This window comes from Aristolochia californica, unplaced genomic scaffold, assembly GCF_029961685.1.
Source record: "Aristolochia californica isolate CCGP_79_NKW_82.1479 unplaced genomic scaffold, dmAriCali1.0.hap1 SCAF_9, whole genome shotgun sequence".
NCBI classification, from domain to species: Eukaryota; Viridiplantae; Streptophyta; class Magnoliopsida; order Piperales; family Aristolochiaceae; genus Aristolochia; species Aristolochia californica.
Window position 1 is genome coordinate 34,567,413 of NW_027182290.1, and position 16,724 is coordinate 34,584,136.

Below are 16,724 nucleotides of genomic sequence, written 5' to 3' on the forward strand. Positions count from 1 at the left end.
AAGCCTAAGTTGAAGTCAAGAGCACCAGCTCATATGCCATGCATGTTAAACAGACTAACAAGGCATCAAGTGAAGTCAAGCAGCGAAACCTCAAGATCACTTGATACAAACAAATAACATAGCATATCATAGCTCCCCTCCCTCCCCCTGCCCCCATCTGATCCCCTAGTACACCTCTAGCTTATGCAAGACGATATGCTAGCCTAAGAATAACTTTGCACAGCAGACTACGCTTCATGTCTGCCTGGAATCCTATGAAGATATGGCTTGACACTTGAAATAGTTTGATAAGACCTCCAGCTTTCAGAATTGCTTGCATCCCTCAGGTTTTCTCATTAAAGTAGTATTATGTGAGATGCCAAGAGAAGGACAAAATAGTTTGGAGGTTCCTCCAGTTCTTACGTAGTTGCCATGCTTCTGATTGGACATCAACTGACATAGACATCCACCTAGTTTGCCCCCAAAAATTTTCCACTCCTGCTAAGTAACTCACTTCATTTTACCTAGTCAGCACCAAAGGAAATATCTTGACTCACAATTAGTTTAATAGGAGAGGACATTCAATGAAAACCACCTTCATAAATCTTAAAATGGGTTGAATGATACAATTGACAACCTTCCATCCATAGATCTTTTGCTTTTGTTGTCAGGATTGCATTACTCAAAAAGTTCTTAATATTTTGTTGCTTTCTCATACTCAGACATGTCTATGCAATTTATTGCCATGTTTTTCCAGAGATTTAAGTAAAATCCTATGCCTGTCCGTATTTGCTGCCACTATTTGATGTGTCCATAGATGGAAAAGAAGAACACTGAGAACAAGTTTTAGACCAAATGCAGATCCAATGAGAAAATTGTTCACCATAAGCCAATCTAGGCTAGTAAATTTCTGAATTTCATTTAACTCAATACGTTGTTCTGCTTGGATGATCCCAGAAGCAAATGGCATTAATAAACACATTGGTAAATGTGGACCAAAGAAATCAATAAAGAGAGTGACACTTCACCACATAATACAACAACCACATTGGATCCTGCTAAAGTTCGCTCGGAAACAACAACCTCAAGTTGTAGGCAATTAACAGAAAGCTACAACATGAAAAGAAATATTGCAAGTTTGTGTTGCATTGCACAGTTCAAGAGCACACAAAAGTGCAGCCTTTCAGTTCTGTCAAAATAGAGAACAACAAATCATTCTCAGCTAATAGTCTTGCCGATAGGTTAGCTAAAAGATGGTCTTCTCAGATCCTGTATTATTGTTAGGGATTTTGTTCCCCTTAGGGTTTGAGAACTCCCTTTGTAAAGGAAGAGGTTCAAGATACCTCCAAGGACCTGAATTTTAATGATAATTGTTGAAGAAAAGGTATAGAAGAGTCTTACATGACTCTCATAGCAAGAAATCTCATAGAGCCAGAATTAATATGGTAAGAGTCTAAAAGGAGTCTCATGGGAAGGAGGTCTCACAGAAGAGTCTCAGTTAAACGTGTTTTAATTATGTTAGTCTATTGTTTATATTCAGTTATTTAATTGTTCTAGGACTAATCTTTTAGTGTTTGAATTTGGGTGTAAGTAGGACAAGGGTTGTTCAATTGTAATATAATTTTACTTGTTTCCTCTATTATGAATAGAGGTTCATTGTAGTCAGTTACAATTAAGTTAATGAATTATTTCTCTTTCAAGGAAATTCAACATGGTATCAGAGCAGATTTTGTAAAATGACGTTAGGTTGATTTACAAAGACAGTATGTTCTTTCTTCCAATTTAGTGTTTAGTTGAGTTTAGGTTTATCAAATAGTTTTTTTTATTCATTGTTTCTACTTATTTTCCTTAGACCTATTGTCAAATCCACCAATCTCCCAATGTCTTGATCGCTACCATCGGCAATAGCCTCTTTTGTTCATACTCATCTTCATCATAGCTATCATAAGGATCATCATAGGGTACGTAAGCATCTTCGTCCTCTCAAATCAGTGGATGATACTCAATGTCATTCACCTCTTCATAGTCGTTATCATAGAACTGCAGTCTTGCAAGACAGGAACCATTTGCACCTTGCACCACAAATCTACTTCTTCTACTCAAGTCTTTGTTGATGCCAAAGCTGAGTCAGAAATAGAAGAAGCGTAGAAGTGACGGAATCAAGGATTCTAAAAGCTGCTTAATCTCACCCAACGCGCTCCAAGCCCAAGTTGTTTTTTAGTTGACCTCTTCGATGGCTTCCTTGTGCAATTTGCAGAACAGCTTTGTCTTCTCTCAAGTTGACCATTAAATCGAGGGATTTGCTACTTCTTCGTTCTCACGGATTCCTTCTGCAGGCAAAGCCACTTCTACATCTACTCAATGCACTTTTCAGAGATGATTTTAGAATATCGTGGCCATGCAAGAGAAGCTTCAGGATAGCCCAATCCTGTCTTTCCTGGTCCAGGAACAAAGTCCTCTCAGGCATTATCTTTCCAAAAGAAAATCCTGCCATCAGTGATACAGGTCATGGCCGTCTATTTAACATAACCAGCAAGCACACCTAGACCTCTCATGTGCCTTCACAGCTACGCTCCTCGCTGGAAGAGGAATGCAATGTTTGCAACAAACATGCCTTGATCTGCTTGCACAAGAAACCAAGAAAGAGCTAGCATCCGAAATTGGCTCGTTGAAGTTTTGAGCCAATTGGATTTCACCAAAATCTAACATCCCAATTGGCTAACTGAAGTTTTGAGCCAATTGGATTTCACCAATTGAAACTCCTTTGATGCTTTGATGCCATACTTAGTTCAACTGATTTTTTAAGTTATTTCAGTTCTACTATTACAGTCTCCTTCTTATTACTGTGGTGGTTATTTTTTTCTTCCACTCACCCCCCGATAACCCTTTTGTTTGGTTACCTTTCTCCTACCATTCATTTTTTTGACTCTCATTTAGCCCTTTAAGCCAACCCCTTAGTCCATTGCTTAAGTTGGTTTTTTTCATAAATTGGTGTTAAGTCCATTAAAACTTTTTTACTAGCACCCTTTGGGTTTTTATTATCGTCCTTTGAGTAATAGGCATTACCTCTTTTAGTGATTAGTATCACTATTTTGTGCAAAATCTTATGAGGTTGGTTTTAACTCTTTTTTATCACTCATATTTTTATTTTTTTGAGAGTTTGTATCCATTTGATTATGGAGGAGATAATTATTACAATTTTTTTTGTTTCAAGATGGATCACTGCCATTACCTCCCAACTTGAAGGGGAGAATAGAAAGAAAAATAAGAAGGATTCTACAAGCTGAATCAAACCTGGTGACTTTCACTACTTTGTTGATTTGATGTACATCTTCTTTTTATTTTTTTTACGTATAGTTTAGAAGTTGAGTGGAGCAGTGGTTGCGCCTCCTTCCAATTTATTTTCTTTACATGTAAGAATTCAGTTTGGAAGTTGAGTGCTGCAGTAGTTGTGCCTCCTTCTGGAATTGAAGTACGAATGTTGTTATCGTTACAGAAGAAGTACAATCTACAATGAAGAATTTCACATGTTATGGTAATCAAATTTTATGTGACCAAAATATCTACGTCAAGGGGAGTACAATATGAAAAAAAATTCTTAAAGACCAAGAATCTTTTTCATTGCAAGCTGAAGTTATAAACTCCAGCTTGAGGGGGAGTGTTGAACAATAGTTATGAAAGAATCTTACATGACACTCACAACAAGAAATCTCACAGAGCTACAATTATTATGGTGGAGTCTAAGAGGAGTCTCATAGGAAGGAGGTTTCAGTTAAAGGTGTTTCAATAATGTTAATTTTTTATTTATGTTTAATTAGATAATTTTTCTAAGACTTACTTTTTAGTGTTTGACTTTGGGTCTAACTTGGATATGGGAAGTTTAATTGTAATCTAATTCAACTTGTTTTCCCTATTATGAATAGAGGCTTGTTGCACTCAATTATAATCAAGTTAATGAATTATTCTCTTTTACAAAAATTCAACAATAAAAAACCAATATAATTACAGTAATCCTTGAACGAGTATTTGGAAACTAAGAAAGAGTTCAGAGAATTTGAAAATGGAGCAACAAGAAAATCTGGCAGATTGAAAATGCTAAACATCCCTCTTTAACAGCAATAATGCAACTTCATTGATGGCTAGTTCAGCACACAATGCATATAACAAATATGCCTAGATAACATACTCACCCTGGTTCTGTCACATAGACCAGACCACAGTGAAAACGGAAATTTCTTGCCTGCATATAAATATGAAACATCATTAAGTATTACATTAAATGAGTGTTTGATGGCAGAAATTTCAAGCATGTCAAATCATATGAATTTCTAATAGTTAATCTACTTGGGCCAAGGATAGATAAAGCATTAACAAATGATTTATATTTTTTCAGAAAATTAAGAATTAAGATAAGAATACACATAACAAATAGTAACTTACTTGTTGATATGAAAGTGGATGGATCACAGCACCACTGACTTCCAAAAAGTAATTAGGAGTAATAGAATGCAAATCCTGAACCTGATGAGTGTAATACATGGAAGAACATTAAGAAATAGTATTGTCCACCCACATGAAAATCCTTCTCCTTTTTTTCCTTCATGGACGAAATAAACATACCTTTATGTTTACTGTCAAGGGAATGCCACCCCTTTCTATTTGCAATTCCATTTTCTGATCTACACTATCATCCAGTAATGCTTCCAGCTTCAAAAATTGAGTAATGACCTGGACGAGAATTTTCATATGCATGTTAATTAAGCAGATGAAAGCTCAAGTATGATATAAATAAAAGCCATATTTCACATCAGCACAGCGCCACATCCTCAAGCATTTTTCTTTTTAAATGACATCCCTCAATCCATGTCCATGTGCATATCTGAAGCTGATTCCATCACAGTATCACACATGTCCCCTTTTTTGAGCGAAGTGGCAGAGGGTCATGTGCATCATGTAAAAAAATATAAGTTTTTCACGTGCATAAAGTGCCAAGTCGCTTGAGCAAGACCACGCATTGCAATTGCAGGCTGCAGTTCACTCAAGTCGACATTCAGCACCCACGAGCAGTTTGGTCTTCATGAAAATGTCAACCAGTGACAACATACTATGGCAGCTGGACCAAGGAACATCAATGTATCACTGTGTTTCATTATCTCAACCCAATAAAAATGAGAGAAAGCATGGCAAGAATTTTCTTTTATCATCAAGAGTACAATATGCCAATAACCTTCAAAGGAGTTTAACAGACCTGACCATTCACCCGAATTAGCACATCACCTGGCTCCAGATGGGTATGTGCAGGACCACCTGGCACCTGTAATAGGCACACAATGCTTTTTAAGGATAAACTTATTTACATTGTCAAATTGAGTACAAACTGAAGGTGGAATAATGATACTCAATGCAAGAACACTCACCACAGAATCGACAACAAGCATTCCAGTCTCCCCAACAGGAGAAGCATGCCTCACCATCTACATGTAAAGCAGCCAATAAAAAACAACATCAGAAGAAGGTGTAAGTTTACCAGATATTAAGAAAAAGAGTATTGAATTTTAACATAAATATAAAATATTATTTTTTTATTAACATATTAAAATAAGCACTTTTTAAATAAAAAAGATTACAGAGGAAGAATAGTTGAACCTGTTCTGTTTCACTTTGAAGACCAAGTCGACGTGTCTCATCAAATCCTTTATGAAGAAATGTCAACTACAAGATGGGAGTTTAGGTCCAATGATATAAAACGAACATTAAATATTGCAGCAAAAAAATCTTGCGCATGGTTGAATTATTCAAGACCAGTAAAAACAGTAGAGAGTGAAGTGCCTCATGAGCTCAAAAATGGCACCACAAACAGATATTGTTGTCGTAGACTAAACATATTTGGGGTACATGTAGATTAATCGAGCTTCATTTGTGTGACAATACCACTTACATACCAGGTAAAAACAATGATGCCTGCTAGAAAATAAACCAACAAACCTGTAGCGTACCACGAGGAATAGTTACGGCTTCCCATTTACTTTCAAATGCATGCTTCCCATTCTGTATGAACTTCAATGATCTGACAACCTGTCGAAGAGTAAAGCATCAAAACAGGACATAAACAACATGCATCTTTTCTAATAAAAGAATACAAACTTCATAATTTCAACATAAAAAACAAAAAGCATACAACACTTCCAGACCATGGGACATTAATGGAATTCTTAAAATTCCAGTTATGTTAAGCAGTTACGGGACAATAGTTGATTTTTAATTTGTTTACCTAGTGTCTTTTTTTTTCTTTTTGAGGAAATAGCTAGTGTCTCTATACCTCTCTAGATTTTTTTTATTCTTTTCTTGCTTCAATCAATCTAGAAGTTCCCAGAGTAGGAACAGACTTGGATAGGCTAAAACCACCAGTTTATATTATCATAAAATTACAGGGTATAGCTGAGATATAAAAGGAGGAGAAGCAACAGGGATAGAGATGAGATGGGTAACACAGAAAGAGAAAATGGAACACAAAAGCCAGCAAGATAGGAGAAGGATAAAAAAGCATTAAAAAATGGCAGCAGAGACGAAGGATAAAGAGAAAAAAAAATAATTCAATATGGTTTAGTGAAAAGTTTAAATTAGTTAATGTACAAACTGAAAGAAGCTATATAATGATATCACACTAGTACAAATTCTGGTAAAAGCATTAAACAAAAAACAGATATTTTCCTGTAAAGTAAGAACCTCCTAATTTCTGCAAACTTTTGATAGCAGCTTGTTATATTTGGACCAAGTTATGACATAATTCAGAAGACTTAGTTGCATTTTAATGTCCCTAGCAAAGCAGAGTATTTTTTCAATAACAAAGTAAACCAAGAAGAACCCTGACAAACCTTTGCCTTATCACTTTCAATGAACATCGATTTACAGGCTATAAATTTTTTAAAGGAGACACCAGTAATAGAATCAGAGGTTGTCCATCACAAAGTGTTGAAGAGTAGTATGGAAGAGTCTCACATGACTCTCACAACAAGAAGTCTTACAGAGCCAAAATTAGTATGGAATGAGGTCTCACAGAAGAGTTTCAGTTTAAAGGTGTTTTAACTAGGTTAGTATTCTATTTGCATTCAGTTGTTCAATTGTTCTAGGACTTATCTTTTAGTGTTTAACTTTGGGTGTAACTGGAATAAGGGTAGTTTAATTGTACTTGGATTCTACTTGTTTCTTCTACTATAAATAGAGGATCGTGTAATCAAATTACATAAAATTAGTGAAGTTTTTCTCTATTCCAAAAATTCAACATGGTATCAGAGCAGGTTTTGTGAGTTGACTCGATCAACCCGCAGAGATAATGTTATCCTTTTCTGATCTATCATCTCAAGTAGTTTAAGTTTGTATTCTTGTCTTTTTTCTATCCTATCCCGATATCAGTTGTTTTCTTGCCGTTTGCACCTCCATACTAAGCTTTTCATATTGCAAATTATATATTGACGGAAAGACCTTCGAGTTTACTTTCCAACTCAAAATGAATTTTGGCAATCAGAGTTTTCTAAAAAGAGAAATCGATATTTGAAGCAACAAAGGTCAGACTATGAGAGAGGTTCGAATAGCAGTAGAAAGCTTCAACTTTTGAGCCATTTTATGCCATCAAGAACAAGACTTTACATGGATATTGATATGTCAAAAGAAAGATTTGTAAGTCTATTTTCTACCTTATAAAACCAATTCTCAATTTGAGTTTTCTAGAGGGAGATATCAATTTCGTAAGGGTCAATGGTCATGCTAGCCAAAGAAAAAAGAGTACTCAGTTCGGCCAGAATACAGAGTCCAAAATCTATCAGATTTTTTCTCTCAAAAGAAGTATATTTATGAAGACATAATGTTGGAAAATACATCCAGGAGTATTTTGGTCATTTTACTAGTTTAGTCATCATTTTACCACATCAGTGGTTAATTTTCTTTATGTAATCTTATTCTCCATGTTAAATTATATCAGCGGTTAAACTTTCATGTACATAGGAGGTGTAATAAGGGAGATGTAAGGAGATTAAAGCTCATTAAGTGTATAGGGGCATTTTTGTAATTTGTAACTCAAAACACTTATTTAAGAAGTCTAGGAATTCGTGCACAGTTCCCAATGAAGCCTTTTAGGCTCTTCAGAAAATTATTCTTCTCCCTTCTCCTTTTTCTCTCAATTTTCTCCTCTTCTTTCACCAAAATCTTGAATTTTACATGGTATCAGAGCAATAGATCGTTGTAGGAGCATTCTACTGCAGATTCTTGCCATTTTTTTAAGAGGACAACCTGCTGGAAGGAGAAAAACTACAGGTTTTTAATGTTGGTTCATCAAAGTTAAACTTTTTTCTTCCTTTCTCTGCCATAATGTTAAGGTTACTGGTCTTTATGAATCATTGAAGTATTTTCTACACTTTGATTGCCCTAATTGGGTTTTTTGAGATCTACATCACCCAACCCAATGTTGGATGCCTACGTCACCACCCAATTGATGACGTCAACCATAGTTGCTACCACTTTTGCATGATATTGGTTGAAATAGTTGTGAATTGCTGGTTATTGGATTTTTGAAGTGCGCATATCCCATTTCTATGCCCTATCCCTAATTTTGTGAGTAGGGCCTACCTTAGTGATAAATCAGAAAATTGTTAGGAAACTTAAATTGGTTATTTTGTGCTCACATATCAGCATTATGGCTAAGACAAGAGAAGTAAAAAATAGAATTTTGTAGCCCGGTCTAGTGCAGAAGCTGAATACAGAGCGATGGCTCACACAGTGAGCGAGTTGATGTGGGTTAGATCAGTCTCCTGAGAGTTGGGTTTCAACCAGGATGAGCCGATGAGCATGTTTTGTGATAATCAGGTTGCGATCATTATTGCAAGTAACCCAATTTTCCATGAGAGAACTAAACAAATAGAAGTGGCTTGCCACTTCATTCTAGATGCGGTGATGAAAAAGGAGGTAGTAACTTTGTTTTTTAGGTCTGGAGATCAGTTGGGAAATGTCTTCACCAAGGCCCCTGGCAAGCGAGAATTTATATCATTCTACAACAAGCTGGGATTCATGGATATATACGCTTCAGCTTGAGGGGGGAGTTAGAAAATACATCCACTAGTATTTTGGTTATTTTACCACTTCAATGGTTAATTTTCTTTATGTAATCTTATTTTGCATGTTAAATTATATCAATGGTTAAATTTTCATGTACATAGGATATGTAGTTAGGAACATATAAAGATATTAAGGTTTATTAAATGTATAGGGGCATTTTTTTAATTGTAACTCAAAACACTTATTTAAGAAGTTTGGCAATTCGTGAACAGTTCCCAATGAAGCCTTTCAAGCTCTTTAGAAAGTTCTTCTTCTCCTTTCTCTTTTTTCTCTCAATTTTTTCCTTTTCCTTCACCCAAATCTTGATTTTTACATTATACTTGGATGAAAGGTATTGAAGTCTAGTTTCAAAAGGAGAAAATTTCATGTTAATCGGATCTATATTTAAGCATTGGTGTTAGAAAAATTCAAGCTACTGAACGAAGAGAATCAAGAGATTAAAAAATATTCAAGAACGAACCTTTTTATGTCAAATTAGATATCAAATTAAATCTCTTCGAGTATAGTTTTTTTGAGTAACAAACCGTTTGTGATTCTAAGCTATTTTTTGGGAGATATTGATATCAAAAGTACCAAAGGTCAGTTATGCTGAAAATATCTTTTTTTTTCTATTTTCTCTCCTACGATCTCTCCAAACATTGACGTGAATTGAGTTTCCTTTTCTCCTCAAATCCAAGTTTTTTAACCAAATTTGTCTTCTAATCAAAGAGTTTTCTACAACGGCTGAATTAACTGGATTATTACACGGACTTCGGATTTTCAAAAGTCGTGCTTCTAGGCCCCTTTCCATTGAAGGTGACTCAAAAGTGGTTATCAATTGGTGCGCAAATAAAGATCGTCCTCCGTGGCGGCATTGGGATACGTATTATGATATATGTAATTTAATTTCTACTTTAAATTGTAAATAGAATTATATTCCTAGATCTGCTAATCATTTAGCGGATACCCAGGCTAAACTAGGCATCTCTCTCCAACACCTTGTTGTGGAAGGAGGCCCTGTTTAGCAAGGTATTGTAATGTCTCTTTTTCTTTTAATATAGCTTACACATCTTATTTCAAAAAAAAAAAAAAAAATCAGAGAGTTTTAGTACGACTTAATCACTCTATGATATCCTCATTCAAGATATACAATATCTTGCATCAATGTTGTTTTCAAGTTGTGTTTTTGTTACTTGGTCACCCCAAAAAAAGTTATATTTGGTCAAATTTGTTCAGTTATTTCATTACTACCATTACGATCTTCTTCTTGTGAAAGTGGTGGTTATTTTCTTTTCCTTTAATTCCCCATTAACCTTTTACTTGGTGTTGGAAGATAGGCCCAAGCCCATAAGACCAAGGAAGACCCACACATCCAAGAGATGTGGAAGATGGGCTCAAGGCCCATATATCAAGGAGAAGGCCCACAAGCCCATACAATGATGGCAAGATAGTAAATAAAGAGTCATCTCATAGATATGGCATTAATGTAATTAGGTTAAAGTTCCAGAGTTATAATTGTAATATTGTAGTTTGATTAATCTATAAATTGAGCTTCAGGGGAAGGGTTAGGACAATAAGTCCATAACCTCTTCTTCCTCCTGTTTTCTCCCAATGGGTGTCTTTCTCTTTTTCTCCATGAGCTAAATCTATGGAGTCCTGAAAATCAACATGGTATCAGATCATTGACTTTCGGGACTCGTAATATGGTTTTCAAAATTCCATAAACCCATTATTTTTTTTCTATATTGATGTTTCGTTTTTCATCGTTTCTTGAACTTCGTTTTCGTTTTTATATTGTTACTAGTTTTGTCCCAGCATTAGTCTGCCATTACCAATTGTCTCTTTGTTTGGCTTGGACGTCTGAAGCTTTCTGTTTTGGAAGCATCTTCCCACCGTCCACTTGATTGTCGAAGCTCCGCCTTTCCTCCAACTGTGTGCTAATCAGATGCTACCATTGATCGAGAAGTTGGCCTCTAGATGCCTCTGCCGGCTCGTTACTGTACTCTACGACAGCATCCTAATTGCAAGTTTCCATAAACTTACTCTGTTACTTGGTATCCAGCCTGGTATTCGACTGGAAAGTTGTCGTCCAAAGTTGACGACTCAACTATTGCGCTGCAATTTTTTCAGTGATATTTCTTATTTCGAAAAGTAGTTCTTTGCTGGATCCAGCGAACTAATCCCATTATTATTTATGGAAGTGATCTTGATCGTGCTGCTGCTTATTCGGTTATGCCATCGTTGCACTGAAGGACTGTTGTTTGGCATCGTTGCCGAAGAAGAAAACTATTGTTTGGCGCCGTTGCCGAAGAAGAAGACTATTGTTTGGCACCATTGCTGAAGAAGAAGACTATTGTTTGGCGCCGACGAAGACAACGGCCACTAATCCCGCCAAATTATCGCCGAGCTATCTTTGTTTCTTCCAAGTTATTCTGATGGATCCTTTATCTTCGAAAATTGCTGATATGATTTTATCTGCCAAAGATCTTCAATTCACTGGATTATTTCCCCCGCCGAAAACTTCAGTAAATACCCATGATTTATTATCTTTGGGAAATAATCGACTGGGTCACTGTCTCTGGTCTCTGATAATCCAAGAAAGTGAAGATTACTGCTTCGATAACTTGCTCAGAATACAGCCTGTTATCCAGCACTGCTGCTGCTGCTGTCCAAAGACACTCTCTTGATTTATAAAAAATCGTATCTTTCTTCTCTGGCTGGAATTGCTTCTCCGCTGGCAAGCCAAAACTATCTCGACCAGTTGTTGAATTGACGGGATTTCATTCCGTCACTACGTTGCTGATCATCCGAGATCGTCTCTACCGCAAAAACAACTGGTTTCGAAAATTTCTCGATTTATCTCGTTTGATCTGCCGGTGATTTGTTTCAGAAGCTGCTGATTTCTCGGCTGCGTTGTTTTTCCGCTCTGTTCGGTCGCAGGGAAGACAACCCACTGTTGCCGATTTAAATTGTTTTCTAAGTTAGGAAACCGAATTGAATCCAGCGCATTACCATGAACTGGGCTACCCGTCTAGTTGCTGCTGAACCAGTCTACCGAGCTAACTCGGGCCAACCCAGTCTAAGTCAACTCAATGAGTTAACTCAGACATGGCCCACTTATTTCATGACTCAGTTATACGGGTCCGGATCACAAAGTTTATACCTATTTTTCAGTTACTTGGCTATATTGATCTACTATTTGACAACTTGGTACTTTTTCTCTAGCTGGATTATTATTTTGACGTATTGATAGCTTATCCGTGGGTTAACATATTATTTGGTACGGATACTTGCATTAGATTATTTTATGGGTCATTTTACAAGGATTATTTCGGTTCGTGTTATATGGGCCCAGGCTCATTTCAGCTGTTGCTATTGTGTCTCCTTGGATGAGACATTATTATTGAAGAAGAGGTGGCCTCAATATCTTTTCTCATACCATCATTTATTTGACTCTCAAAAATATCTTTGGGAAAAACCCTTATTGTACCCTTATGAGTGTTACTACAGTTGGGACACCATGAGAGTCGGTGCCCGGATTGGGACACCATGATGGATGAGTTTATTACTAATATCATAGTCCCCCTGAATTGGCATTTATTACTCCTACCATTTGAGAGTCGTTGTACTATGAAGGGACACGGTGATGGAGGAATTTTTTATAATACTTCTGAGCATTGCATATAGACCCACTACCTACAGAAGATAGGAGTGGCACTACCTCAGAATGATAGAAGTGTACCCTACATCCAGCATGGGTTATGACTGGAGTATGGAACAATGTCATACGGCTTGGAGTAATTTTACTCTCACTTATCTTATGCCAGTTGGGTCTCATGGAAGAGAGCACCAACATGAGGGGTGTTAAGGAATAGTCCCACATAGATTAGTGAGTACAAAGATCTTGAGTTTATTAGTTGGCAAAGAGGTTTCCTAAGTTGGCTAATCATTTTGGGATGGGCCTTGGACCCAACTTAACATAGTATCAGAGCAGATATTCATATGTAGGCCTACACCTAAAAACTATCTACTTGTAGAGCCACAAAAGAGGGCCTACACTTGTAGAGCCACAAAAAAAAAAGACCTACACTTAACTGCCTACTCCTAAATTATCCACTTGTAGAACCACAAAAAGAGGGTCTACACGTGAGGGGGAGTGTTAAGGAATAGTCCCACATGGATTACTGAGTACAAAGATCTTGAGTTTATTAGCTGGAAAAGAGGCTTCCTAAGGTGGCTAATCATTTTGGGATGGGCCTTGGACCCGACTTAATAAGGGGGAGTGTTGGAAGATGTAGAGGACTCTCATTTTATACAAAAAGATTTTGTACACCATTTGCATCAAGTTGGGAGTTCATAATGTTCTCTCACCCCTAGCTTGAGGGGGAGTGTTGGAAGATGGGCCCAAGCCCACACGACCAAGGAAGGCCCACATATCCAAGTGCGTTGGAAGATGGGCCAAAGCCCATAAGACCAAGGAAGACCCACACATCCAAGAGATGTGGAAGATGGGCTCTAGGCCCATAGATCAAGGAGAAGGCCCACAGGCCCATACAATGATGGCAAGATGGTAAATAAAGAGTAATCTCATAGATATGGCATTGATGTAATTAGGTTAAAGTTCTAGGGTTATAATTGTAATATTGTAGTTCGATTAATCTATAAATTGAGCTTCAAGGGAAGGGTTAGGACAATACGTCCATAACCTCTTCTTCCTCCGGTTTTCTCTCAATGGGTGTGTTTCTCATTTTCTCCATGAGCTAAATCCATGGAGTCCTGAAAATCAACACTTGGCAGCCTTTCTCCTACCATCCATTTTTTTTACTCTTGTTTACCCCCTTTTTGGCCAACCCTTTGGTGCGTTGCTTTGGTTGGTCATTTGTTTTATATATATGGGCGTTTTTAAGTCCAGTGAGACTTTTTTATTGGCACCCTTCGGGTTTTTACCGTCGTCTTTTGAGTGACAGGCATTACCCTCTTTAGAGATTATTATCACTATTTTTGTTCCAAATCCTTTAAGGTTGGTTTCAACTTATATTTTATCACCCATTTTTTACTTTTTAAGAGTTTGTGTCCGATTTAGTACTTATCCTTGGGACACCTTGATGGAGGAGATCATTACAACAACTATTTTATTTGTTTGAAGCTGGGATCATTGCCATTACCTCCCAACTTGCGGGAGAGAATAGAAGGAGAAGTATAAAGGAAGAGGTAGGTAACGGAATCTACATGATGGATTCTACAAGTTGAAATCAAGTCTAGTCACATTCATTACTCTATTGATTTGATGTATGTCCTCTTCTTATTTTCTTTATGTCTAAGAATTCAGATTGGAAGTTGAGTGTTGCAGTGGTTGTGCCTCCTTCCGCATTCCACATTTGAGAAGAAGAAGAAGTATAATCTACAACGAAGAATTCCAAGTGTTGTAGTAATCAAATTTTATGTGACGAGAACATCCAAGTAAGAGGGAGAACAAGATGAGCACAAAAGATGAAGTTTTTGCATCTATGAAAAATTGCACCTGTGAAGAATTTTTTTCACTAAAAGAAAATTGAAGACCAAAAATCTTTTTCATTGCAAGCTGAAGTTATAGACTCCAACTTGAGGGGGAGTGTTGAAGAGCAGGTGTGGAAGAGTCTCACGTGATTTTTTTTTTGAAAAAAGTCTCACATGATTTTTACAACAAGAAGTCTTATAGAGCCATAATTATTATGGAAGGAGGGCACACACAAGAGTTTCAGATCAAAGGTGTTTTAGTTGTGTGAGTCTTCTATTTGTGTTCACTTGTTCAATTTTTCTAGAACTTATCTTTTAGTGTTTAACTTTGGGTGTAATTGGGATAAGGGTAGTTTAATTGTAATTGAATTTTACTTGTTTCTTCTATTATAAATAGAGGCTCATGTACTCAAATAACATCAAGTTAGTGAAGTTTTTCTCTTTTCCAAAAATTCAACACAAAGTTACCTTCACAACTCATGTAGCAACCATTCCATGTGACCCATGTCAGGGTGTTGTTAGGGTGCACACAACCTCTGAACAAATTTAATTGAAAAATTCAACTTGCTCTATTTTCAACTAAAAAATGTTTAAAAATTAAGCAGGTAAAAATCTAGAATGCTCCTGGAGATCCAAATCTTATCCAACTATTACAGGCATGAATGAGAGAGAGACCTACTTAAAATTTTGTACACCTTTATTAATATCTCACGTACAATAACTCATTGTTCTGTCCTAAAATCCTCATGAGGTCATAGAGATATTCAAGAAGTTTTCGTATTGATGAAATCAAAAGGAAAATAGTGGCAATGTTCTGAACTCAATCACTTGCTGAAAGGCCACTGCTTTGAACTGACTAGAGAGGGCTTTTAGCCAGCCAAGAAACCATTCATCCATTGTATGTGCCATGTCTTTCTCTAAAAGACTTTGTGTCTCCTTTCACTTTTTTACTGGAGCTATGATCCATTTTTTTCATTGTCTGCTTACACCCAAGGTGTATTCCCAAAATTTCAGGCTATGGTGAAAATAAAACCAGCCATATCAGTAAATAGAGATAAGCACAAGAAACAAACTTGTCTGCCATCAGCTCTGTAATTACCAAGTCATTTCATGTCTCCAGACTTGGCACGACTCTAGCCATGAGTGATTATCCAAGAAGCAAGCAAATAAATGGCACTTACATATGGGTGTATTGTCTTAAAAATTGGTTCCTGGCTTATGAGACTTCAAAAACCTAAAGACAAGTAATTTTTTTGAACACCCTTCAAAAAATCCTTTATTCTCTCCTCTATTCCCACTTCCTATACCATGTGCCCTAGACAAAAAGATCAACCCAGATCCCACCACTATTGCAGCTCATCCTGGATAAGAGACCTTGTGCTTTTTATGATCAAATACAAATGTTCTCGGGTTCCAAAAGAAACTCTATGATTACATTTTTTATTTTTTATTTTTTATTTTGAACTCATAACCCTGACAAATCAAACACAAGACACTCCCAAACCTCCCCCACCCACCCTCAACACAAAATCCCCATGCAGCCATTGAGCCAAGGGCCTAATCCACTAAATCAACTATGATCTAGAAGCAGAACATCAGCATTACAGCTGTTTGGTCTCTCTACATCAGATGCAGGATAAAGCATAGGATAACAATTTCACTAGCACAGGCACAGACTACACATAAAAGAGGATCATGAATTTGTTAGATGTAATAATATAACCTTAAATCTTTGACAAAAGATTTTGTTCAGTATTTTTGTCTTTTTCCTTTGCCACGTTAAGAACAACAGGGAACCAATGTTTTTGTCACTTCAACAAATAACAGAGGCTCATTACTAATATAAAGATTTTTTTTTTGCTTAATAGATAGTCATATCATAACATTACTTTAACAGGATCAAAAGATGGTCATATTCACATTTTCACCTTCTGGTCTCATCATTATCAATAAACAGCATCAACCCCTTCCAGGCAGAGAAAATTTCATGTTAGAACTCATGACCCAGACAATCAGAAAAAGAAACTCACACGCTCTAAAGGAAAGAAAAAAGCAGAAGCACTAGAAGATTTGCTCCCAGCATTCAAGGCGACAGCTCTTCCTTGCCAATCGATAACTGGGGAACCACTTGAGCCTCCTTTTGTCCCAGATGCAGCCTAAAA

At 36.7% G+C, this 16,724-nt stretch overlaps 1 protein-coding gene across 2 annotated transcripts in view; it reads right to left on the reverse strand.

Annotated features, from left to right (window-relative positions):
* LOC137941058 (protease Do-like 7) overlaps positions 1 to 16,724 on the reverse strand; it is a 31,820-nt gene that overhangs the window by 11,922 nt on the left and 3,174 nt on the right. For both annotated transcript variants that reach the window (XM_068786296.1, XM_068786297.1), the window contains exons 7-14: positions 16,593 to 16,718; positions 5,965 to 6,054; positions 5,626 to 5,691; positions 5,397 to 5,453; positions 5,228 to 5,293; positions 4,600 to 4,707; positions 4,420 to 4,500; positions 4,170 to 4,219 (exon numbers count right to left, since the gene is read on the reverse strand). In XM_068786296.1, the coding sequence (XP_068642397.1) occupies positions 4,170 to 4,219; positions 4,420 to 4,500; positions 4,600 to 4,707; positions 5,228 to 5,293; positions 5,397 to 5,453; positions 5,626 to 5,691; positions 5,965 to 6,054; positions 16,593 to 16,718 (644 nt within the window). The remainder of the gene's footprint in view (positions 1 to 4,169; positions 4,220 to 4,419; positions 4,501 to 4,599; positions 4,708 to 5,227; positions 5,294 to 5,396; positions 5,454 to 5,625; positions 5,692 to 5,964; positions 6,055 to 16,592; positions 16,719 to 16,724) is intronic.